Consider the following 25,665-nt stretch of genomic DNA (forward strand, 5'->3'; position numbering starts at 1 on the left):
CTACCTTTTGAACATTCACTTGTCAAATCCCTACTCTTTGCAAGGTCCATTTCAAATGCCAGCTCTTTCATAAAGCTATGTTTGATCCCTGTGTCTCACTCACCACATCCTATTTCCCCTGCTTATAAACTCTCATAGAAGTTCTTATTTCTGATTGACAGTTATCAAATTCCATCTCAACTTACTTTCATCTGTGTATTTGTTTAATCTCTTATACTTAGATTGAAATTCCTTGAGGTTAGAAGTCATGTTCTACTGATATAATTATTCACAACTCCTAGTATTGCAGCTGACTTACAAATAAGAACTCAATAATTGATTACTCAACTTAATATAGGAAGCCAGTTATAGCAATTGAGAAGGCTCTAGTAGTAGTTATTATTGGCAAAATGTTTGCTAAGAACACATTAAAATATTTTGTACTTGTGCTAGGGAATTTATTAATATTCTTAAGATTATATTTTAACGAAGTTTGGTGAAGGAAAATAAAAAGAAATACTTTGTGTATTAGGCTACTCATATGAAACTGGCTTTATGAATTCAAAGGGATTAGATAAAAATTGATTACATATATTGTAAAACCCAATGAGTTGTGATTCTTCTATAAATGAAAAAGTTCAAATGAAATTTCAGGAAAGTTACTTGGTCCTCATTTAATCTTCAGTAATAAAAGAAACAGTGTGGATGTATGGCTCTAAGCAATTACTTTAGCAATTCTGATTCCCCATTACATTTTGAGAGAATGTGAATGTGAATGATTAAGGACACACTGAGAAGTAGGATAAAATTAATAAAAGTGTACCAGATTTTTAAATAAACAGTATGAAATATTTATTTGCACTAAACATTCAAAACCATCATTTCATTTTTCTAGAAGGTCAGATACCTGCCGTAAGCCACTGGTTGTGCTTCCAAGCAACAAAAACTTCAGCATTTCCTTCGTTGAGTTTCATCCTAGACAGTGCCCTAAACATCTAATTTACTATCATTTTTGTTTTCAGTTACCTAAGAACCAAATTGTCATACTAAACTAAGAGTTGCAAAAGTTCTCTAAAATAGATCATCCCATAAGGATCACAGTACCACCCTCAGTTTATGAGAGAGAAAAGGGGTGTGGGGCAGGAATTTTTCTTAACTGAAAAACCAATTCTTCTTGGCAATACACTTCTAGGATACATAAAATACCTTAAAAATCCGAGTATGGCTCCTCACAATGCCATCTTTTGGCAGTTGATTTCAAATAGAGGTTCACTCAGAAAGAAAAAGGGGATTTTTATGAAAGATAGAATCTGGAAAGAGAGAAAAGGAGACCCTCCCCCGCAAAAAAAGGACTGAGAAGCGGGTAAGGAACACTGGGGAAACAATAGCTGCCATTAATCAGACTTGCCCTGGTGTGATCTTTGAATCTCTTTGAATATCTTTCTCTTTCTTGGAAATCCAGCTTGATTTTATAGCTTATGACCTGAGCCAACTACTGCCATGACATTTCTGCTAAAAGCCCAAACCATTAAGACAAAAGCAGTCTTGACATGATTACCAAGACAGGTCTGTTTGTGCATTTCATTTTATTTTTAACTTTGACAGGTAAAATTGAGTTTATGATGGCAGGTAGTGGAACTTGAGAATCAAACAATTCAGAATACTTAGCTATAACTTGTTCTTGTAAATACATCTTAGCAGTCAGGACTGAACAAAAAAATAAGCAGGTTGGACAAGATAATTTAAGCAGCAACTGAAAAAAAATTAAAAAGGAATTTTCTTTTCTTGTGTACTTTTACATTTCCAGAAGGCTTTTCAATCATTGAAGTATTTACTGAAGGTATAAGACATATAAGTGGAAATCATTACTGTCATCTATATTAATAACACCTTTGTAATTTTTTTCTTGCAATTAAATTCTGCTGTCTGAGATTACAGCATAAAAAAAGAGTCTCTGAAAAAAATTATAAAAACAATTTAGTCACATATTTCCTTTGTGAGCTTATTTGGTTACATCTGAAAATACTGAGATCTTCTATTCTATGAAAATGATTATCCCCTCAATCAATAACTATTGAATGCATCAAATATGTCTAGCACTATTTCTGCTACTCAGTAAATACTCAAATATATTTATTGGAATTAGCAACCATTCCCTTTTCTTTGCATCCTCTCCACTTGTTTTTTGATTTAACAAAAGTCATTCTGACTGGTGTGAGATTATGGTTTTGATTTGCATTTCTCCAATGATTAGTGATGGTGACCATTTATTCATATGCTTGTTGTCAGCCTGTGTGTCATCTTTTAAGAAGTGTCTGTTCATGTCTTTTGACTTCTTTTTAGTGGGGTTATTTGGTTTTTTTGCTTGATGATTTATTTAAGTTTCTTACAGATCCTGGATATTAGACCTTTGTCAGATGCACAGTTTGTGAATATTTTCCCCCAGGCTGCAGGCTGTCTGTTTACTTCCTTCATAGTTTCGCTGTGCAGAAGTTCTTGAGTTTAATTAGGTCCTACTTGTCAATTTTTGATTTTGTTGCAATTGCTTTTGAAAACGTAGCCAATATCAAGTAGGGTATTTCCTAGGTTTTCTTCTAAGATTTTCATATTTTGGGGTATTACATTTAAATATTCAATCCATCAGCCAGGCGCGGTGACTCACACCTGTAATCCCAGCTCTTTGGGAGGCCGAGGCAGGTGGATCACAAGGTCAGGAGATCGAGACCATCCCGGCTAACACAGTGAAACCCCGTCTCTACTGAAAAATGAAAAAATTAGCCGGGTGTGGTGGTGGATGCCTGTAGTCCCAGCTACTCAGGAGGCTGAGGCAGGAGAATGGCGTGAACCCGGAAGGCAGAGCCAAGATCGCACCACTGCACTCCAGCCTGGGCGACAGAGTGAAGACTCTGTCTCACATAAAAAAAAAAAAAAAAAAAAAAATTTCAATCCATCTTGAGTCAACTTTTGTACATGGTGAAAGGTCAGGATCTAGCTTTATTCTTCTGCATATCAGCCAGGTATCACAGCACTATTGACTAGGGAGTCCTTTCCTTATTGCTTAGTTTTGTTGAATTTTTCAAAGATTAGATGGCTGTAGGTGTATGACTTTATTTCTGGGTTCTCTATCCTGTTCCATTGGTCTATTGTCTACTTTTGTGCCAGGACCATGCTTTTTGGTTACTGTAGCCTTGTAGTATAGTTTGAAGTTGGGTAATGTGATGCCTCTTGCTTTGTTCTTTTTGCTTAGGATTGCTTTGGTTATTCAGGTTCTTTTGTTGTTCCCTATGAATTTTCAATAGTTTCTTCTAGTTCTTTAAAAAACAATGTTGGTAGTTTGATAGGAATAGCATTGCATCTGTAAATCGCTTGGGGGTAGCATGGTCATTTTAATGATGCTGATTCTTCCAATCCATGAACAAGAAGTGTTTTTCTATATTTTATGTTGTGATTTCTTTGAGCAGTGTTTTGTAGTTCTCCTTGTAGAGATCTTTCACCTCCTTGGTTAAATTGATTCCTAGGTATTTTATTTTTGTCTGTGACTAGCATGAATGTGACTGCACTCTTGATTTGGCTCTCAGTTTAAATGTTATTGGTATATAGATATGCTACCGATTTTTGTGTATTATTTTTCTTTGCCGGGTTTTGGTGTTAGGATGATGCTGGCTTCATGGAGTGAATTAGAGAGAAGTCTCTCCACCTTGATTTCTTTGGAATAGTTTCAGTAGGATTGGTAACAACTCTTCTTTATTTGTCTGGTAGAATTCAGCTGTGAATACAACTGATCATGAGCTTTTATTGGTTGATAGGGTTTTGTATTACAGATCCCATTTCAGAACTTTTTATTGACCTGTTCAGGTTTTCAGTTTTTTCCTGGTTCAATTATGAGAGGTGGTGTGTTTCAAGGAATTTATCCATTTTCTCTAGATTTCCTATTTTGTGTACATAGGGGTCTTCATAATAGTTTCTGAGGATCTTTTGTATTTCTGTGGGATTGATTGTAATGTTATCTTTGTCACCTCTAATTGTGCTTGTTTAGATCTCTTTTTATTTGTTAATCTAGTTAACAGTCTGTGGATCTTGTTTATTTATTTAGAGAGCCAACTTTTGGTTTTATTGATCTTTTGTGTAGATTTTCGCATCTTGGTTTCATTCAGTTCGGCTTCACTTTTGGCAATTTTTTTCTCTTCTGCTAACTTTGGGGTTAATTTGCTCTCGTTTTCCTAATTCCTCCAGGTACTGTATTAGATTGTTAATTTGGGAGTTTTCTAATTTCTTTGTTTAGTAGTTTAGTGGAAAGTCCTGGGAGATGGGCACCTGTATATATATATGTGTGTGTGTGTGTGTGTGTGTGTGTGTATGGATGTATATATCTCACCCTAATGGAATATTGTTCATACTTAAAAAGGAATGAAATTCTGATACATACTACATGGATGAACTTTGAAAATATGCTAAGTAAAATAAGTCAAACACAAAAGAACAAATATTGCATGACTGTGATTGTACAATTTGTATTTGTATTAATGACAGAGTCTGGAGAGGCAGGAATGGGAAGTTATTGTTTAATGAGTACAAAGTTTCTGTTTAGGTTGATGATAAGGTTGTTGAAATAGTGACAATGCACAATTTTGTGAATGTACTTAATGCCATTGAATCATAAACTTTAAAATGATTAGGATAGTAAATTTGGAGTTATGTATGTTTTGTCACAATAAAAAGAAAATGAATAAGTAAACTTTTTTTTAAATTACTCCCCTGTGGTACAGTTACTCCATTCATCATCTCATTAAGACTTCTTCCAGGTTGGGGAGTGTTGCGAGGTGTTGTGAAAATGACCCCACTTGTGAAATCAGGAAACTTTCCCTTAAATCTCAGCAATGTCACCTAGTAGGAATGCAAATTTGAGCAAGTCCCTTAGGTCTATTGCACCTTAGTTTCTTCGGGTTATGCTGTCCAACAGAGTTGTTTTGATGACTGTATTTAAAATGCATATAAAGTGCTTCATAAATTCAAACAACAAGGCAAGTGGATGGAGGTGACTTTTTAAAATATATTCCTTTAGGGAGCTTAGTCATAATACTCTTATCGCTGAAATGCATTTACTAATTCATATTTAAATATGCTAAAATATTAAGGTATTGTTGGTAAGACAGCCACAGTTATTTTTCTAATTTTTCTCTGTTTAAAGTATTGAATCCATACTTTTTAGAATTAAAAAATGCTGAATTTCCAAGGAACTACATTTCTGTTTGTCATTTCTATAAAGAATGGGTTACTAAACCTTTCCATTTATCTTATTTCAATACCTTTTGTTCATTATGTAGCCTCATTGTACATACCTTAGGAAGAAAGGATAATTATATTACCTCAGAAAGAAAGGACAACTATATGATATCTTGTCTGAGATGAAAAACTATGGTCTTCATTCATACCTAATTAAAAGTTTTAAAGTATTTATTTTGCTACCTGTTCTCATCTTCATTCCAAACCACACAAACCATTATCAGTGTCTACATTGTCAAACATGTAATAATTTGGCATGACATATCAAATTGGACATTATCTTGGAAGGTCCTTTGGATACATAATTACATTGAAAAATAAATATTTTAAAAGTAACAAATTTTATGCTATAACATCATAAGTTAATAGTAAAATTAATGTCATTGAAACAAATGCCAACTAATTTTTTTGTTTCCCTCTTTAGCGGTTATGTCTTTGACTATGATTACTACAGAGATGATTTCTACAACCGGTATGTGAATTTTTCATCCTTGTTTTCCTATGATTTAAATTATCTTTTAACCATTTTGTACATTTTATTCATGGGTGATCTTGAGTATGGTATTTAAAACAATATTTTATAGTTAAAAATAAAATACTAAATCCCAACAAAATACACAGATTTTTCTATTTTCATTATACTTACTTGAGTACAGTGGATCTTGGAATTTTAGGACTTTGGAGGTGCTCAAACCTAAGATTTGGTGTCTAATATTTAGATAAAATCCTGAAGATTTAATTAACTAATATCATTTTCCAAGTCATTTGTTGATTTAGAATCCTTCAAGATTGAGTTTGAAAACTTAGAAAAGTAACTGCAACCTTCTAAAGCACATAATAAAACACTGAAAATGCTATATTGGGTAGAGTCTGTAAAATTTACAGATCGTTCCTGCTTCGCAGGACAATAGGAGGCCATAAAGGTGATGATGCAAGATGAAAGCATGCAATGAGGAAGAAACAGGATCGTCTCATGACCTTAAACATGTTTGTCAAAACATTAACAACTTTTATTCTCTTCTTTATAAATTAATAGGAAACTATAGTAAAGCTAATTGTTATTTAGTATACTATAATTTAAAACAATAAAAATATTAAGAATTAAGGTGTTTTAGTTCTTTGTAAAGAACACTTATCAGAAGGAGTGAAAACAGTGCATACCTTCTCATTTCCTAACTCAGGACAGGATATGGAGTAGGCATCTGTTTTATGCCTTGTTGGATACTCCTTTCTAAAGCTGAATTAGCTTTGACATTCTATCAGTGTTGTGAACTATCTCTGAGAGTTCTTTCAATGTGTGATTCTCTTGCCAGGGTCACTTCCCCTTCATAGCTTTATGTGTTTCATCACATCACATCCACTTTCCTCACTTATGTCGATAAGTTTCCCTTTACTAAGTTCCTCTGACTCCATACCTAGAGTCTCTTGAGTGGAGAAGTATCAACATCCCTGTAGTGAGCTATTTCCTCTGTAATTTCATTTACATTTTATTTGAGTTTCACTTCTAGTATTACCACTCTTAGATTCTTTGCTGCATTTTCATCTTTATTGATCAATTCTTTCTTTTGATTATTCAATTTTGTAAAATGCCACATGTTTTATCACTGAGATAAGGAAGCATTACAATTAATGATCTGAAACAAGCGAGTGAAGTGAATAATCAATGAACAGCAAAAAAATCATTGACAGACTTTGAAAGAAGGAATGTGATTGGTGACCATTGTTATTATCATGTGCATTTATTATTTATGTATTTATTTGTGGAAAAGCTATAAGCAAAGTTTGGACTTTATTAAATTACTTACCGTTTATATGTTGTAGTAACTAAAATTTGTGTTGTCGGAGAACTGGTGTTATTTAACTAATATTGGTAACTGTGATATGCATACATTGGTAATAATGTATGCATATCAGAGATGAGGATCAACTATAGATAATTATTGGATCAAAAAAATGAGGTAAATATATTTTAAGCCTTTAATTTTAAGTATTATGCAAACAACAAAAAAAAACCCTTAGGTACTGTATAAAAATGCAAACTTAGAAAAAAGTTTTCAATAGATGTTTTAAAGAGGAAGAAACTGTGATCCTTTAAAGAGTCTTATTCTCTCTGCTCCAGCCTCTAGAGCCCTTTGTAAGTTCCACAAGAAGTTCTTCCTGCCTCAGGTCCTTTCTCTGTGTTGTTCCATCTCCTCATACCTCCCTCCACCATCTGGTTCACTTGACTCCTCATCTTTCAGATCTCAGCACGAACATCCCTCACAGATTAAATTAGGTTCCTCTGTTCCCCTCTCTCAGCACCCAGCACTGTTACTTCACAACACTTCTCCTAATTTATATTGCTATATTTCTTTTCTGCAGTGTTTGATTCATGTCTGTCTGCCTTCCTCTGCCTAATGAGGTAACATATTATCAGTTTTGCTTATCTTTGTATCCTTGGGGACTATCAGTAAACCATACACATAGTGGATACTCTGTGTTATTAATTCATCTCCTTAGATTTAGAGACACAGCCATTTTTCCAAGGTCACCCAGCTAATTAGTGACAGAACTATGATCATAATCTAGGTATCCAATTTAGATTCAATAACCAACTATGTGAATATGCACAACGGGGTGGGTAATATCAGCCTATGGAGCTATGCCGATTCCTCCCTGGGAATCAGACCCACAACTGTAACTGCATTGCTGCTATGCTCACACTACTGAATTAAGCACCTTATTTCACTAGTTATCCTTTTCTGACAAAAAATCATGTTTAAGAATCATTTTTCAAAACATTTTATAATTTCTATAAAATATATTTATTATAAATATTAAGAAGCCTATAATAACTTATTCTAAATGTGATGTAAACATCTGGCAGCATTAAAATAATCCCATTTACTATTAAGGAAGGATATCTAGACTGTTTTTATACTATTTGAAAATGTTAGTTTTTGATAAGTTTAAAGATATTTCATACTATAGCTTTTTTTTCACTTGCTACAAATAAAGTACATTGTCTTATACTCTGTCTATATAAAACCATTTTAGCATCTTTTATTTTCTATCATGTGACTTCCTTACACATTTAAAGAATTTCCACCTAACATGGAGTTTTATTGACATGGTAGGAGACCCAAGTTCTGGCTGTTACTGGAAAGGGGTCCCAATTCAGACCCCAAGAGAGGGTTCTTGCATCTTGCAAGAATTAATTCAGGGCGAGTCCACGGCGCAAAGCAAAAGCAAGTTTATTAAGAAAGGTGGTGAAACTATAGCTACTCCAGAGACAGAGTAGGCTATTCCCAAAAGTAAGAGGAAGAATGCACCCGCCCTAGGTACAATGCTTGTTTATCCATAAGATAACAACAACAACAACAAAAACCATGGGGAGGTGTGCTCTACCACAAGGTTTGTGATAAAGGATTAATTTTTCTAATTACTATATTTTGCAAGACTCGATATGATTATCTTTAAAGCAAAATTAGGAATGCTTTTGTTCTCAAGATGTGGAGATATCAGGACATTCATGGGCCTGGGTCTGTTTAGTAAACATTATTAATCTGTTCCCTTAACCATAAACTTCTAGAAGCTAGGAATACCTAATCTCCTGGAAATGCAGCCCAGCAAGTCCCAGCCTCATTCTTCCTAGCCCTCACTCAAGATGGAGTTGCTCTGGTTTGAATGCCTCTGACATGGTAACTAGCCTTATAACTTTAAGCAAGTCAGGTTTTCAGTTTTCTCATCTTTAAAAGGAAGCCTGGATTTGCATTTTATTTATTTAGAAATGATAGCTCAATAAAATCATTAGATTACATAGGTGATAGATGGATGGAGATAGATAGATAGATAGATGGATGATTGATGTATCCATCTTACTTGCCAAAGAACAAGGGCCTTAAATAGTCAAATAATTAGAGAGGCTGTCGCTTTCAGGTGAATCTCTACTATACAAGAACTCAGCTTCAGTATGAACAACTTTCAAAATCATTTATTTGTTTTGTGTACAATTTGTTTGGCATATAAGTGTGCAGTAGATCAGTATGGTTGTATTGTTAACAGACTATCTGAGCAGTCTGTGCTCTCATTAGTTTGTTTTCCATTTTTGGCACTTGGCTAAGAAAGGCATAAGCATCTGCCACTAGTGGATATACTCAAGAGTTCCCTATAAACATAGAATACCATGAAATAAAAACAGAATGGCGAGGCTGGACAAGATACATAGCTTACAGAGTCACTACTAATCCACAGTCATTTCTCATAAGTTACAGTCTTCTTGCATTTGTGTGTGTGTGTGTGTGTGTGTGTGTGTGTGTGTGTGTGTATTTTCTCTCTTTTTTAGTAGAGGTGCAAACTTGGGCAAGTTAGTTAATATCACAAAATCTGTTATGTCCTCTGGTAGGTAAGCATGAAATTAATTCCTAACTCATGAAATCATTCTAAGAATTAAATGAGGTAACATATTATAATGGTCAGCATTATGCCTGTTATATTTTTAGTGCTTAATCAATATTAGCTAGTATTAACAGTTAACAGTAACAATTAACAATAATGGGGCCAGGCGCGGTGGCTCACACTTGATCCCAGCACTTTGGGAGGCTGAGGCAGATGGATCACCTGCAGTCAGGAGTTTGAGACCAGACTGGCCAACATGGTGAAACCCTGTCTCTACTAAAAATACAAAAATTAGCCAGGTGTAGTGGTGGGCGCCCGTAATCCCAGCTACTCAGGAGGCTGAGGCAGGAGAATTGCTTGAACCCAGGAGGTGGAGGTTGCAGTGAGCCAAGATTGTGCCACTGCACTCCAACCTGGGCGACAGAGCGAAATTCTGTCTTTAAAAAAAAAAAAAGAAAGAAAGAAAAAGAAAAAAACAATAATGGTAGATGTATTTCTCATATTGACATTCATACAGCAGTGTCCATATAACTGAGAAACAAACTGGTTGGTCAGTTTTTCTTCCATAGTAGCTTATTTGGGACTTCTCTGGATTATTCTGTTTTCCCAGTATTCCCTCTCCTACTCCCCAAAGCATTCCAGCTGCAGCTGATCACACTTACCTGCAAAGAGCGCTCAGCTGTTTCTGTTAACCCCATGCTGCTTGTTTAGGTCACAAAAACAGAAATTACACTACTTTTGTTTAACAGGGATAATTGCATATAGAAACTCGTTAACTTGGTATTGAAGAACTGAAAACGCAAAAAGACAACACTATGGTATACTAGAGTTAGCAACTGCAGGAAGCTGCTACCACCTCTAGGACTGGGGAAACCAAGGAAGATTTGGGATCTCAGAAATTGCTGTAGAAAAAGAGCCTACCAGAGCTGAAACTATGCTTAGGAGATTCTGTTCAGATGGTGCTGCTGTGTCTGAGTCCACAGGGAGAACCTGTGGTGCTGACACCCAAATCTCTGAGGTGGGGATATGGGCTGACAGGTGCTGGGGTCTTTGAGGGAGCGTGGAGTGGCTGTTCTCCAAGTGTTGCAAAATTACTCAGACCGGATTCTGCTGCTGCTACTGGAATGAATTGTTGTCAGGGTGAAGAAACTAGATTGGGGGAATGCTGAAAAGAGCAGGGAGCCAAAACACAAATAAAAACCAAAACAAGGAGCAAGTCCCTTTTTCTTGCTCCAGTCCTGCAGTCTTTCTTAGGTCCTTTATTGGCTGAACCCAGCAGAGAGCTAGCTTCCCAAAACCAACCCTAACCCTAACCCTCACCTCCAGAAGTGTGGTTTTCAGAGTTCCAACCCTATCTGTGGCAAAGGGTAGGTCTGAAACCAAAAAACAATAGCTTAATAACTGACGTATGTCCCCATTATATTGTCATTCTATTTCTGCCAGGTTTGGAGACTCTAATGTGACTGAGGGTTTCCAACCCTTAGGTAGTTTTACCTTAGAAAACTTTACAAAATATTTCACCTTACTGTGATCCATTGACCTGTCTATTCATGGTTTCAGAGATCAGTGAGAGTATCATTAAAGAGTAGATGAGTGGTTATTCTAAATACTTATCTTTCTCTTCTACACAAAGCATTGCCCAATAGTTTACAGCACTGAATGGCATTTTCTTTTAAAAGTTCATGTATGACTCTGAATGTAGGACATTGTATGTTAATACATTAAACATAAGTATTTATACTCTAACAAGTCAAGTAAAAGGAGATGTATACCTAAAATTATATTTAATCTCCCTAGGGAAGGTTTTTACCTTCTGCAATGTTGGCTGTCTAAATCCAACCTCGTTTTTCAGTAACATTAGGAAGAGCACTGATCAGTTTATAATTTCCAGTGATAAGCAGACTTTTATTAACAGAGAAAAAACAAATGCCACAGGTGTTTCACCTTTATAAAAATCACGTATACATTTTAAATGTTCCAAAATAGGCATTGTTCAGTTCTGGAACCATTTTGACTTTGTGTTAATTGATCCAAGAAGCTACTAGATTTGCAGTTAATGAAAGAACACTAAGTTACAGTTGTTTCAGATCATTGCTTAGAAAGCACAATATATATTCATGAATATTGGAAAACATTAACAAGAAACAATGTCTGTTTTGTTATGCTAATTTGAATTATCCTCTGGTAGTATGGTATTCCATTTGAAATGTTTGAAAATAACAGCATGGTACACTTGACCAATGGTATTATTTGGAGTTAGAAGATGTGAATTTCAGGCCTAGATGCACATGTGTTGACTGGGTAAGCTTGGAAAAGTCACCTCTTTTTTTTTTTGCCAGTTTCCTTCATGGGCAAAATGGCTTAACACTACTGACTTTACAGAATTATAAGACTTAAATGAGAAAGTCATTTTAGTGGCTTATAACCCCACAACGACCTTTTGAATTTGTTAACTTTTTAATTACACAAAGCTGTATACAAAATGTTACAAAGATTATATTAGAATCAAAATATTGCCAAAGAGATCATTCAAGATTGCAATCAACTTGCTTTTAAAAGCATGTTCAAGCAGTATTTCCATGTGATCCAAGGAGAAAACTTCACAGAAAACCTTGGAAAATTTAATAACAAAAAAGAGCAATGAAATTTACTCATTTATTGGTCTCGGGTGAAGTGTGTCTTTTAAAATTATTTTCTGATTCAATTGTAACCAAAGACTTATTTGAAGTCAGAGTAGAAATTATAGGCAGAGTTTGTGAATTCTGAGTAAACAGTACAGGGAACAGATATACTACCAGCCTATAAGAATTATTTGTATAGATTTCAAATGTATCCCTTCTTAGAAATGAAAAGGCACCTTACTTTGGTTTTATAGACATCTGTCAAAGTGAAGCATAATGAAAAGGAAGTCTGGAGGTTGAATCAAGACATGGAGCAAGATCTTCTCTGTTCATCTTGTTATTGGTCTTTGTAGATCTACTGAAAGGTCCTGGTGAGAATATGGCCCTAAACTTGTTCTCAGGTTTTGCCTCTGGGCAGCCCAGAAAATTTAGCCCCCTAGGGAAGACCAAATATTTTTGTTAGCATCAACTACTTAGTAACTATAAGTTTTGATTCATGAGTAGAGAAAAGGAAGAATTGTTTTCATGAGGGCAATTTAGAAACAGGTAAATACCAGGAAATGTTTAAAGTTACTACTAATCTAAAATGAAAATTTAATATTCAGTAGTAAAATACTACACATATATTACATTTCCAGTTTCTTTTCTTGTGTTTGAAACCACGTTTGTTGACAGGAAAATGTAAGTATCAAGTCAGAAGTTTAGCCATCAGGTAATGATTTATTAGAATGTGGTGTATCTACCTGAGAAAATGCACCACAGCCATTAAAATAAACATTAAGAAGACCATTTAACAGGCCTGAGAAATGTTTTTAATATAAACCAAAGAGAACGAGCTAGAATACATGACTGTACATATATTATGTTTTCAATTATGTGAAAAATATGGAAGCTTATAGAAAAAAGATTAAAGGATTAGAGTAGTTGTTCTGAGGTCTGAGACAGAGTTTTATAGTTTTTTTATGTACTTTTTTTCCAAAATGTTACTTTATTATTTTTAAAGCTTATAACAAGCTCTTTATTTTTAAAAGACAATTAAAATTATGTTTATTTGCTGTGTTAATATGCCTTTGTCCAAAAGGCACTTAGTTTTAAAATTGCCTCTGTCCAAAAACAATTACTGTTTAAGAACAGTGGATGAAATCAAATGTCCTTATTCTTCCTAGAGAAAAGTTATGTCTATTTTATCAAATCAACTAATATTAAAATTAATATTACCGGTTTTTAGCTTTTGCTACGTAATAAAGTTACATATGTCAGATATTATTTAAAGCATTAAAAGGCAAAATAAGAAAAGGGTACCTAGAAAATAGAAACATTTATTAAATGAAGAAATTAAATTCTCAAATTGTCTTCATGAATTGGTTTTATTAAAATTGGACTGAATTTTTAAAATTTATTACTTGACAGCAGGTGTTTTAGAGTTTTCACTGTAAAATAGACCTTGAGGAAAGAATTATTATTATATGTTTGGCTTCATTAGAAACCATTATCTATTTGATGAGTAAGTATTTGGGAGAAAATTATCCTGACCAAGAAATACTAGGGAAAATTAAGGACTATTAAAGTAAAGGAGAGGAAATATAACTCCAAAAGGGTAAGGAACAAGAAAAACAAGAGGAAGGAAAAATATTAAAGCTTTTAACTAGCCTGGAGATTTAGATTCCATTTAATTCTGCTGGATTGCCATTTCTACTGTCAGTCTAAAATCGTAAATGAACTAGTTCCTTAGTCTCAATACTATTTGCCAATCTAATATTTGATAAAGGCAAAATTTCTTTGATTTACTGTGGACAGAATTCTGATGAGAATGCCTTTCTTGGCCTGCCTTTCACCTACTTCCCTCTGCATTTTGAAGAACCCCTGTATCCCGTCTTGCAATCCCAGAAAGTCTTCCCCTCTTTCTATCCTTGTCTTGTTATGTTTTTGTACATTAGGACAACATCCAGTCTTCCTTCCTTTTATTTCTAATTAACTCAAGAGTGCCCAATGCAAATTAAGAAAGATTTCAGCTCCATTAAAAGTTGTAAAATTAAAAATTATGCCCTCATGTTAGCCCATGTTACTGGTGGAGGATGTCCAGGTTCTTGAACAAATAATTGGGCAAAATGCATAAACAAAGGAAGGAAAGAATGAAGTAACAAAAGCAGAGATTTATGGAAAATGAAAGTACACTCCACAGGGTGGGAGCCAACCGAGCGTAAGGGCTCAAGAGTCTGGTGGCCGAATTTTCTGGGGTTTACATACCCTCTACAGGTTTCCCCATCGGTTGCTTGGAGTACACCCTACGTATATTAAGTAGTGGCCTACGGTCAGTCTGATTGGTTGTGTAAGGGGACCAATCAGAGGCTGAAGTGAAGTTACAAATGTATACCCTATGCAAATGAAGACTTTGCCAACGAGCAGCCTGATTGGTTGTGAAAGGGGACCAATCAGAGGTACTTTCAATTTTTCATCAGCCATTCAGCAAAAGGTGGTGGGATGAGGAGGGGTGCAAAGGGAGTAGACTCTGGTCCTTTTGTTACTTGGGCATGGAAAGGTAGGGTTTTCCTTTTTGTTTAGTTCTAGGAAGTCAGCATGACACAGCCTTAGGTTCCCTGCCTCCAGACCCTATTCTCCTGCCTCACCCATTCCCAATTTTGTTTTGTGAATGACCTATCACATTAAAATATTTAAGTCCTGATGCTGCCCAACTTCCCATCAAAGTTTTACCAAAGAATCGGTAAAACGTTATTTGATTCCTTGGTGCAAGTCATCCAGCCAGGCTTGGTGGCTTATGCCTATAATCCCGGTACTTTAGGAGCCCAAGTTGAGCAGATCACTTCAGTCCAAGAGTTCGAGAGCAGCCTGGGCAATACGACAAAATGCTATCTCTACAAAAAATACAAAAAACTTTAGCCGGGCGCAATGGCATGCAGTAGTCCCAACTACTTGGGAGGCTGAGGTGGGAGAATTGCTTGAGCCCAGGAGGCAGAGGTTGTCGTGAGATCACACCGCTGGACTCCAGCCTGGGTGACAGAGTGACACTCTGTCTCAAAAAACCAAAAGAGAGAGTAAAGAAAACTAGTCATTTTCCTTTGAAGTAGTTCACCAAAATATTCAGAGAACCGGCCACTCACCATAGGAATTTATACCAAAGGAAAGTTGTTTAGTAATATACTATATAGATTACTAAAATGTATGCCCCATACTAAAAGCATATCATAAATACAGTGAGCAAGTATGGCTCTTTCTCAGCATAAGATCAGGCCATGCCACCGTTGGAGGTTTGGTAATCCTTGGCTGGGGGAAGCAATAGAAATATCGATAAACATTTTTCTTCCCTATAAACATAGTATTAAATTACATTGCAATTAAAGTAGCAGTGAATGTAGTGAACTTTACTTGGCCTGTATTTTTACTATAGAACTCCTACATCATTATATATTTTGATTGTGTTTTAGAGATTTTCTTAACCCAATTTATAGATTGGCTTGTTTAATGAACCTGTAAAACTGCACATTGGTGTCCTAGGGAAATGGTCCTGCTAAAAGAGCTTGCCTTTCATTTCAAACAGCAACTTCTACTCTAGAAGAGATCAGTCAATTGCCATATTTTCTTTTCGCTCAATAGTTTTGGGTGTTATAGCTCATGCAAAGTGCCTTTGTATTTTGGTTCACTGACTTAAGGTGCTCTGTGAATTCAACTTATAAATAACTAATGTAGACCTTGTTTTGTGATTGAAATGAGGGGCAGGTCTAGCTGACCCTTTTGATTCTCAAGCCCCTAGTGATATAGATGATATTCATAACCCTTTTCAGCCTCATCCTGCCTGTGCTCTTTGAAGTAAACTATTATGTGTTGACATCCATGACCTATTCTTTGCTAGCTGTTCTTCAGCTCTAATGGACTTTGCTTATTCACAGAAGATGGCACCTCTCTTGAACTCTGTCTCATTTCATTTCTTTTCTTTTCCAGATATCTCTTAGTTTTTCCCCAGCATGTTCTAAATCGTTTTTGAACACCCTAAGTCTCTAATGTAGGAAATATTCTTAGTACTAAGGAATTTTGCTTTAAATTTGGTTTAATAGTGCTTTTTGCGCTTCCCCCACCCCATAGTATAATAGTTTTAAATGTCTCTAAATGAATATTTGGAAACCAATCTATCTTAACTTTTATTATATTTCATATATTATTTCCTAAAAAGGGATTATCACATTTTCATCTGTATGTATAAACAAGATGTAATTTTATCAATTAACCTATTATAGAAGTTTTTTTTATTTTCTTCCCATTCTAGTTTCTCATTTCTGACTTCCATATTAGATTGTTTTTATTGACTGTTTTAAAGTAATTATCCAATATTTTATTCTGTCACAATAAAATATGTAACAATTATAATTCTAAGTCAATAATGCTATTTTCTTTATAGTGAATAATGTACTTACATGTCTGGTTCACTGGAAAATAGTCATGAAAATGAGTAAATGTATCCCAGTATTTTTTCATTGACCTTTTAGGTTACTCAAATGTTCTGTCATATAAAAATTTGTTGTATATGTGGATGCAGTATAAATAATATGAAGCTTTTGAATCTATGAAGTACATATTTTTATAAATGAGTTAACCCTTATACTTTGTTTAATGGAAATTCATTGATTGTGGTGAATATCATTTTTCACTTTTCAGCAAAGGTTTTAAGTTCTATGATTTTTTGTTAAATATGCTTGTAATATCTAACTATAAAAATATCTCTAGTCTCAATTTGCACATCTAGCAAATGGTCAGAATAATTAAAAGATATCTTGATAAATACTTCCCACCATAAGCAGTCAACAAAGTTTTGTCCTCATGCTAGCTCCATGTCATTCAAACTGTCTCTTTTTGTCTGCAATCAGAGGAGCCTTTTGTTACTGAAAAGATTCTTAGAGTGAGCTGAAGCACCATATTGATTTGTCTCTCATAGCTGTTTTCTTTAAGCTGGTTTTACTTTTTATCTTGCTGGGCTGTTTATTGTTTGACCAGTAATTTTATTTCTTTGTTCCCGTTCTGCAAGATCCTTTCCTCTTTTAAACTAATGTGCTAATAAGTGTTTGACGTGTAAGAGGAATATTTCTGTTCATAAGAACTGTAAATCTGTTTTATCAAGCAAAGAAGTATATTTAGGGATGAAGGTCAGCATAATTTCAACAAATTGCATGGTACTGTTGGAGCAAAGCTCCTAGTCCTTTCATACCTTACAAATGAGTTCCTCTTGGAGGTCACACTCTAAAGTCCAGAAAGCATAGACTATATTAGCATTCCATTTTCTTAGTGAAAATTAAATCTGCCAAATAATACCTGCATCTGAATATTAGAGAACAACAGCAGAAAGAAAACATTTATTGAAATTTTCTACGGGGCTATTCTGTTAATCATTTCACATATTTGATAGAATTCTCGGGTATCAAACCAACTCTCAGTCCCATTTGTGTTTTGTAAAGGTTATTTGATTACCACGGGCGTGTGCCTCCACCTCCCCGTGCAGTAATTCCACTGAAGCGTCCCAGAGTGGCAGTCACGACGACTCGCAGGGGGAAAGGAGTCTTTTCCATGAAAGGTGGATCGAGATCTACTGCCAGTGGGTCAACAGGCTCTAAATGTAAGTAAGGTCCTTCATTTTATTTCTCCTTAAAGAAGGGGGTGGTTAACTATCATTGCATGAATGCCTATATTCAATAAATTAACCAGATAGTTATGAAGGGCCTGCTATGTATAAAGTATTAGAAAATCATAAAATGCATAAGAAATGGTCTCTGCTTTCCACCATACTGTGTTGCAGTAGGGGAGACAAACACAAACATGTCTAACAAAAACCCAGGACCAATTTGAAAAGTATTTTATCAGAGCAAATAACACTGTGCTCTCAGCTTAGCTTGTGACATATTAAAGTCCTGAAACATAATATGTTGCTTTTAATGAAGAAATCAATTTACTTCCAAAGGGAGTGCATAAACTGTCTTTTCAGAGAAGCATTATACAAAATTAGTTCATGGTTTGAATATTTGAGCAATTAAGAGAGGCAAACTATAGAAATGTTAAAAGCATAATTTACCATACAGTGATAAATTATTATGAGATATATGTATCTGAAAATATATTTAATGTCATAAAAAGTAAAATAATATTTGCATAGTTTCACATTAATTAGTAAAAAGCAGCGATACAAACTTTCCAACTAAACACACTGCTAAATTTTTATGTGGAGTGATTCAGAAAAAAATTTTATTTGTTGTTATTCCTAAGGATAACAAAATTTCCCATATTCCTTGAGATTGCCCTTTATCAGAAAGCGAACAAATAATGAACTGATCAATAGGTAAAAGAATAAACACATAGAGAAAGTTAGGAACACTATATTTCATTGATTGAAGTGACATTTGAGTGGAAACCTAAAGGATGTGAGGAAAAGAGAAAGTGAGCTTGAAGCTGTCAGAGACAGAGCATTCTGTGGAGAAAAATTGGTCAGTGCAGAGACCTTAAGTTGAATAGTCAAGGAACAATAAGGAAGCCAGTGTGACTGCAACAGAGCTGAGCCAGTGAGGGAAAGTCTGGCTGGGGATTAGGTCAGAGAGTTAGACACAGGGCAAGTTCCAATGCAGCTTGATAAGCCACTGCAGAGACTTGGATTTACTCTGCATCCCAACCATTTAAGACAAGTAAGGCAAATACTATTATCCCAGTTTTATTGATGAGTAAACACAGAAAGTCATATAGCTAATTGATATGGTAGAGCCAGAACTAGAACCTAGGTCTCTTAGTTCTTATGTCCATATGCTATTTACTGTAGAACACTGCCTTTTATTTCAGCACTATACTGAGAAAGAATCACTATTGAAATACTTTGTTTTTACAAAACGCAGTTCAAGATGCAGGAAGGTACTGATGCTTCTGAAAAGGCTAAAGTTTATTATACTCAACAAACTTTGTGGACCTAAGATAACTTCAATAGCACATTCATAGATTTATGGATTTCTATGTAATTATGTATCCATGTATCTATTCTGTAGATAGGTAAATATGAATTCCTTTTTGAGTCTTAGTAACAAAAAAAGGAGTTTCTGCAGCAACTCGTTGGAGGTTAGGTCACCCCAATGTGGAGTATACACAAGTTTCTCTCTCTCAAAAAGTCTCCAAGTGTTGAAAATTTCAATGACTTGTTTCTTACATTGGAAAAAATAAACAATGAAGGGATTTTTATAGAAAGACAAATTGCCAAAGTCAGCTACTTGGAGAAATAATGTGAAGAGACTTTACAGTTTGTAACCATTACAACATGTAACATAAGAATTTATCCTTAAATCCAATGGTAAATCACACATGAGGTTTAATTTCATCTTTTCTTTCTTTCTTTTGTGTGTGTGTGTGTGTGTGTGTGTGTGTGTGTAAGATGTGACAGTCTTGAGAAAAGGCTAAATCTGAAAATTGGACTACTAAATACAAACTAGAGATGCTTTGAAAGAAATGTGGTGTGTTTTACTTTTTTGCAGCAATCATTCTTTGGAACTGTGCATCCTACAATATCTCTGTTATGCTGGAAAGATATAGATAAGCAATAGGTAGAAAGATAAATTATGTGGTAAAAAGATTTTGTAAGGACAATCAAGACAAATGATCATTTCAAATCTATTCAGCATATTATAATTATGTTAATTTTACTTAAGGTTTTTAAGTGCTGTATCTTTATTATATTGAAGTTAAATCAAAAGGAAATATTTCATATAAAACACTGGGGAAAATCACTTTAAAAGATTTATCCTAAGGATTAAATCTAAGCTTGGAGGTAGAATAGTCATGTGGCTTCCAGCATCAATAAGACAGCTCCAAGGGATTACTGCCGAGAGACAGGCAAGCCATAGGCTATAGGTGCAACCCCAATAAGATACTTGAGTCGGGGAGCTTGACGGGCCTGGTTTACATAGTAGAGAAGAGGGGCTCCTGGGCCTCCTCCAAGCCAGCCCTGCAGCAGAGCTTCTGTGTAGTAGTCAATGTCATGGTCAGTCACATCAGAGATTACCCAGAAACAAGGGGCAGCCATGATGCCAGCCCCCTGTTATTACAGCAAGACAACAGATTGATCAATTCTATTCATTTCATATAGTTCTATACATTTAGAGCTCAAGTCACAAAACTTAACTGTTGATTAGTGTTACTTTAGTGAAACATAAAAATGTATCTATAATTCACTGGGAAGCATAACTAGAATCATGATTTAATATTCTTTTTAGGAGCATATTGGCAGATTATATTATGTGTACATATATGTACATAAAATATATATGTGCATGTATAAATATTCATTAAGTTTATAGTACTTGTTATAATTAGATTGGTTTCTGGAAATAACAAAAGTTTCAAACTCAAATCACAAATGAAAAGTATCAGTGAAGTCTAAAATAGACTATGTTAATATTGATAGAATCTGAATAAAGATTTACTGAGGTATATATCTTACTCTTTTATTAATAGCTGTTTCCAGCATTTAATGGTTTGGCAAGTTCAGAAGAGGAAATTAATGTTATAGCTTGGATAATTTGTCATTTCTTATTTCAGAATTTGTAATATGACTGATTTCTGCTAAGGAGAAAACTATATAAAGAAAAATATATTAATGTGATAATTTACCAAAAATGAATACTGATAAGCATTTAAAGTGGATTGCTTTAAATAGATTGCCACTAGGTATTTCTGTCCCATTTCAAATCAAATTGAACTAAAACTATAATCAACTTGTCCTGTCCTGACATCATAGAGTCATAAAATAAAGAAAATATGATATTGCAGATTAGTATTTTACAAAAGAGAAAACATGAGTATCAGTGAGCTTTAGCTGTAGTTTCTTAGTGGAAAAATTGATGCCCTCTGGAAAAAAATATTCGATCATATCAATTTCTTTAAAGAATTAATTTAAATTCTAATGTCTAACAAGAAAGACTCTGGTAAGTTTGAATGCCTTTAGGGACTTGTCACTGCACTTTCAGTGACAGAATAGGTGACAAACTAATATAAATGCCCTGAAGCATCTAACAGGAAATTAAAGACAGTTCAATTAAAGTTAAAATTGAGAATTTATCCCCAATGCTAAGAAGGCTTTATGTTGGGTTCCTCCCCTCAAAAGTATGTGATTGAAATACAGAGATAAAGCATCAACCAGAGAAATAATATTAATACTCAGCAACCTATCATTAAACATTCCCATCCATCCATTATCCTAGGCAAAGTATGTTCTGCTTTAGAGATTTTTAAAGAGAGAAAGTACTATCAGCCGGAAAGGTTAGAGAAGGCTTAACAGAGAATTTTGAATTGAGTTTAGAAGAGCCGGTGCATTCAGAAAGGTAGAATGAAAGATACTTGCTTTCTGGGAGACAGGATCTGGGTGGAGAACAGAGGCTTTCCTGTCAGATTGCCTGGAGTGGAGTCTGTTTCACAGTATACTACCATGGTGGCCTTGGGGAAATCCTTTAACCCCTACATACCTCTAATTTCTACCTGGAAATTGAAAATAATATACTGTATATCCAATAGTTATTGTAAGAATTAAACTACTTATGTATATAAAATGCTTAGGCACATAGTAATGTTCAGTGAGGTTATTGCTACTACTATTATTATTATAGCAGGTAGGAGCATGGAACATGAAATTGCTGCACCTAGAATCCAATAGTGCCTCAGCCATTTATTATGTGTGTTTTGCGGCAAGGTACTTTTGCTTGCTGTGCCTTAGTTTCCTCATCTATAAAATGGGAATGATAATCTTACTGCCTTCTCTGTAGAGTTGTGAGGATTAAATGAGCTAGCACATGTAGAGCTCTTAGAACAGTGTCAGCTAATATAAAAGTCTTGATAGATAATAAACTGTGATAGTAAAAATAATAACTATTATCTGAAGTAAAGATTTATTGCTAGGAATGTCAGTTAATAAACTGAGGACATTATTATTAAACAAGATATAAAATTGGGTAAAAGGATAATGAAAAACTGTGCAGAATATTGAAGGGTTTGGATTTCATGCAGTGCCAAGATAAAAAATTCTCAGCAAAGTGCTACCTGCTCAAAATGATATTTTAGGACATCTGTATGATGGGTGTCATTAGTTGGCGAGGGCTGTCATAACAAAGTACTATAGTTTGGGTGGCTTTAAATTTATTTTCTCACAATGATGGAGGCTGAAAGTTGGAGATCAAAGTGTCAGAAAGCTTGGTTCTTTCTGATTGCTGTGAGGTAAGGGTCTGTGTCAGTCCTCTCTCCATGACTGGTAGATGACCATCTTATCCCCATGTCTTCACACTGTTTACTCTTCGTGTGTCTTGTCTAATAAATTCCCTCTTCTTATAAGGACAAGTTTAGACCCCTCTATGTTACAAGGGCATCACCTATCCTCTAACTTCAGGCCAGCTGTTCATTTTTTTATTATGGAACTTACACTCTTCTGCTTCATGTCGTAGTTATTTGTATGGACATCTAATCTTTCTATTTTCAATTACAAATTCATTCAAGTTGATTATGCTTTGCACAGAATATACTCTTAAACATTTGTGAAATGTGACATCACTATTATTTTTGCTTTTTGCGTTTTACTTTTTGTCATACATTTTACAGTTGACTTTGAACCACATCTTTAAAAATGCTACAGCTCAGAGAAAATTAGTTACAGAATATGTTGCATCAGTCGGTGAAACAAGGGGACAAATTCTGGCCTACACTCCAGGGTCTAAGAGAAATCAGTGTGACGTGTATTTTCAAGTTATGTGATTTGAGATCTGCTACTTCTGTTACTTAGAAGGCCATTTTTGCTTGCTGAAATCTAAAGTATCTTTCAGTCATAACTCAAAAACTATTCTTTTATGACTATTTTCACAATCAGTTATCATCAAAACTAATTTATCTTTTCTCTTTGCCCACATAGTTGATACAAGTTCAATTAATCAGCACCTAACACAGACAGGTACTAATTTTCCATTGATGAAATAGACATGAGCCCTGAGGAACTGATATTCCATAGACAAAATTGATGTGATCTTTCATTTTCAGGCACTTACTATCTGGTTGGGGGCAGGGGGGACCAGAAAATTTTAAAATGGGAGATAATTTTAATATCAAGTGACAGAAGATTTTTACTATTTCTCATTTTTTGTATTTTATGTTATACGTATCATAATAAATTACTTACATATTTCTTTTCTGTCCCTGGTTATAGAGTCCATGAGACCAGGGAGGCAGTTCACCATGATGAGAAGTTCATGATGGGCAGTGGGGGGTAGGAGGGTAGGACCTAAATACCCATGGCTTTGACGTCAGGCAGCCCACTCTAAACTTGAATTATTGCCTCTTGGCTAAAGCAATCTTTTTAAAGAATATTTAAAAAATTTTTTTTAGAAACAGGGTATCACTCTGTCACCCAGGCTGGAATGCAGTGGCACGATTGAATAGCTCACTGTAACCTCAAACTCCTGCACTCAAGCTATCCTCCCAGCTCAGCCTCCTGAAGAGCTAGGAATATAGGCGCATACCACCATGCCTGGCTAATTTCCTTATTTTTTGTGGAGATAGGGAACTCAGCATGTTGCCCAGGCTGATCACAAACTCCTGGCTCAAGCAACTCTCCCGCCTCAGCCTCCCAAAGCACTGGGATTATAGGCTGAGCCACTATGCCCAGCCTGCTAAAACACATTACTTAACTTCTCTAATATTCACTGTTCAAATCCAAAAGTAAGTTTAACAATTCTGATTTGCATATTGGGAATAAATTAAATGATATACTTGCAGCTTCTAATGAAATGCAAGATGGACAGATGCAGATAGTAAGCATTTAATGAATATTTATTGAATAAAATCCACTCATTCTCCATTTCATTTTCTTTTTAAAAAAATATAGAAATAATGGGTATAGATGTATGTAGGCATAAGTATTATGAATACATACATATGCATATATATGTAATTCCCTGTTCTAGGAAATTTCATCTATGGGGTGGGTGATAACCAGATGCTGCAATTTATTTTAGCAAAATACTTTAAAGTTTGGCTTTTGAAAACTATTTCTGAGACTAGCAAATTAGCCTCTTCATATTAAATTAGCTTTAAAAAAATTGTATTACGTATTATGTTACAAGGGCATCACCTGTCCTATAACTTCAGGCCAGTTGTTCATTTTCTTATTATGGGATATTTATGTATATATAAAGAAGGGGACAGATGGAAGCAGAGAAGAGGCATTGAAGTGATCATGATAAAGATTTCCAGAAACCTTCCTTTTCTTTTTCTGAATATTATTGAATTAAACACAGTGGTTCATTAATTCATAGTGAAGGAAATAACTGAAACTGATGATCATATTTTTCACATCAACTGAAGCTGCGTGACACAGTAAAAAGTGTAGAATTGAGAGTAAGAAAATCTAGGTTTCAGCCTAAACTCTTACCTGTGCATATCACGTGACTTTGGGAAAATGCTGTACATCATCAGATTCTCAGATTCTTTATTGTTGAAATACTATATTTAAAACTGATTTATAAATTAAGTGATATGCAAATATATTTCTTTGTTTTGGACATTCAAATAATGTATTAATGGCTGGGGCAAATAAAAATAATAACAAAATGTAATTTATTGTCAAAGTCCACATGATTACAAACATTTTTCAGTTTTCTAAATAGTTGATAGGAAGCATGATATTGGTAAGGGAGGTTATATAATTATCTAGTGCAAGGTTTCAATAGTTTTCACATGATCAGGATTTGGGGTCAGATAATTCTGTGGTGTGGTGTGGTGTGGTGTGGGCTATCTTGTGCATTGTAGGATGTTGAGCAGACTAAATCCTCACTAGAAGCCAGTAGCACCACCCCTCCAAGTCATAACAAGCCAAAATGTCTCCAGAGACAGTAGAATCTCTCCCGCAGAGCAAAATCACCCTCTATTAAGAACCACGGATCTAGACAGTTAGCTGAAGCTTCTTTATTTACCCAGAATAGACTTGACCCAAAGATGATTAAAATAAATTGAAATATTTTTTACCACATAAGTCAGAAATGCACACATTTTTATATAGACAGATGGTATCATCCCATGTGCCTAATATTCTTTTTGGATTATATCTCACGTCACAGCAGAAGGCACAATCATTTTGTCAACTGTATCAGAATGTAATAACATTTATCACCAAATCAATGACCTGTATAGAGAGTGCAGATCTGAAATGACTTAATGTGACTTCTTTTTTAAAATAAAAATACTACAGTAATAGTGAGGCAACCTGACTTCTATTTCTCTAGTGTTCTTCTTGCCTAAAAATAAGCTAAAGTAATTTGTCCTAGGAACTTTGTAATTTTTTAAATTTATCACTTTGCTGATTTTGTTTGGTAATTCTAAATTCAAGCCCTGTAATCAC

General features: G+C 34.8%; 1 protein-coding gene across 22 annotated transcripts in view; it reads left to right on the forward strand.

Annotated features, from left to right (window-relative positions):
• The window catches only part of RALYL (RALY RNA binding protein like), a 757,987-nt gene that overhangs the window by 679,326 nt on the left and 52,996 nt on the right, over positions 1–25,665 (forward strand). For all 22 annotated transcript variants that reach the window (XM_025395091.1, XM_025395093.1, XM_025395085.1 and 19 more), the window contains 2 exons: positions 5,687–5,734; positions 17,723–17,880. In XM_025395091.1, coding sequence (XP_025250876.1) covers positions 5,687–5,734; positions 17,723–17,880 — 206 coding nt within the window. The remainder of the gene's footprint in view (positions 1–5,686; positions 5,735–17,722; positions 17,881–25,665) is intronic.

This window comes from Theropithecus gelada, chromosome 8 (genome assembly GCF_003255815.1).
Source record: "Theropithecus gelada isolate Dixy chromosome 8, Tgel_1.0, whole genome shotgun sequence".
Classification (NCBI taxonomy): Eukaryota; Metazoa; Chordata; class Mammalia; order Primates; family Cercopithecidae; genus Theropithecus; species Theropithecus gelada.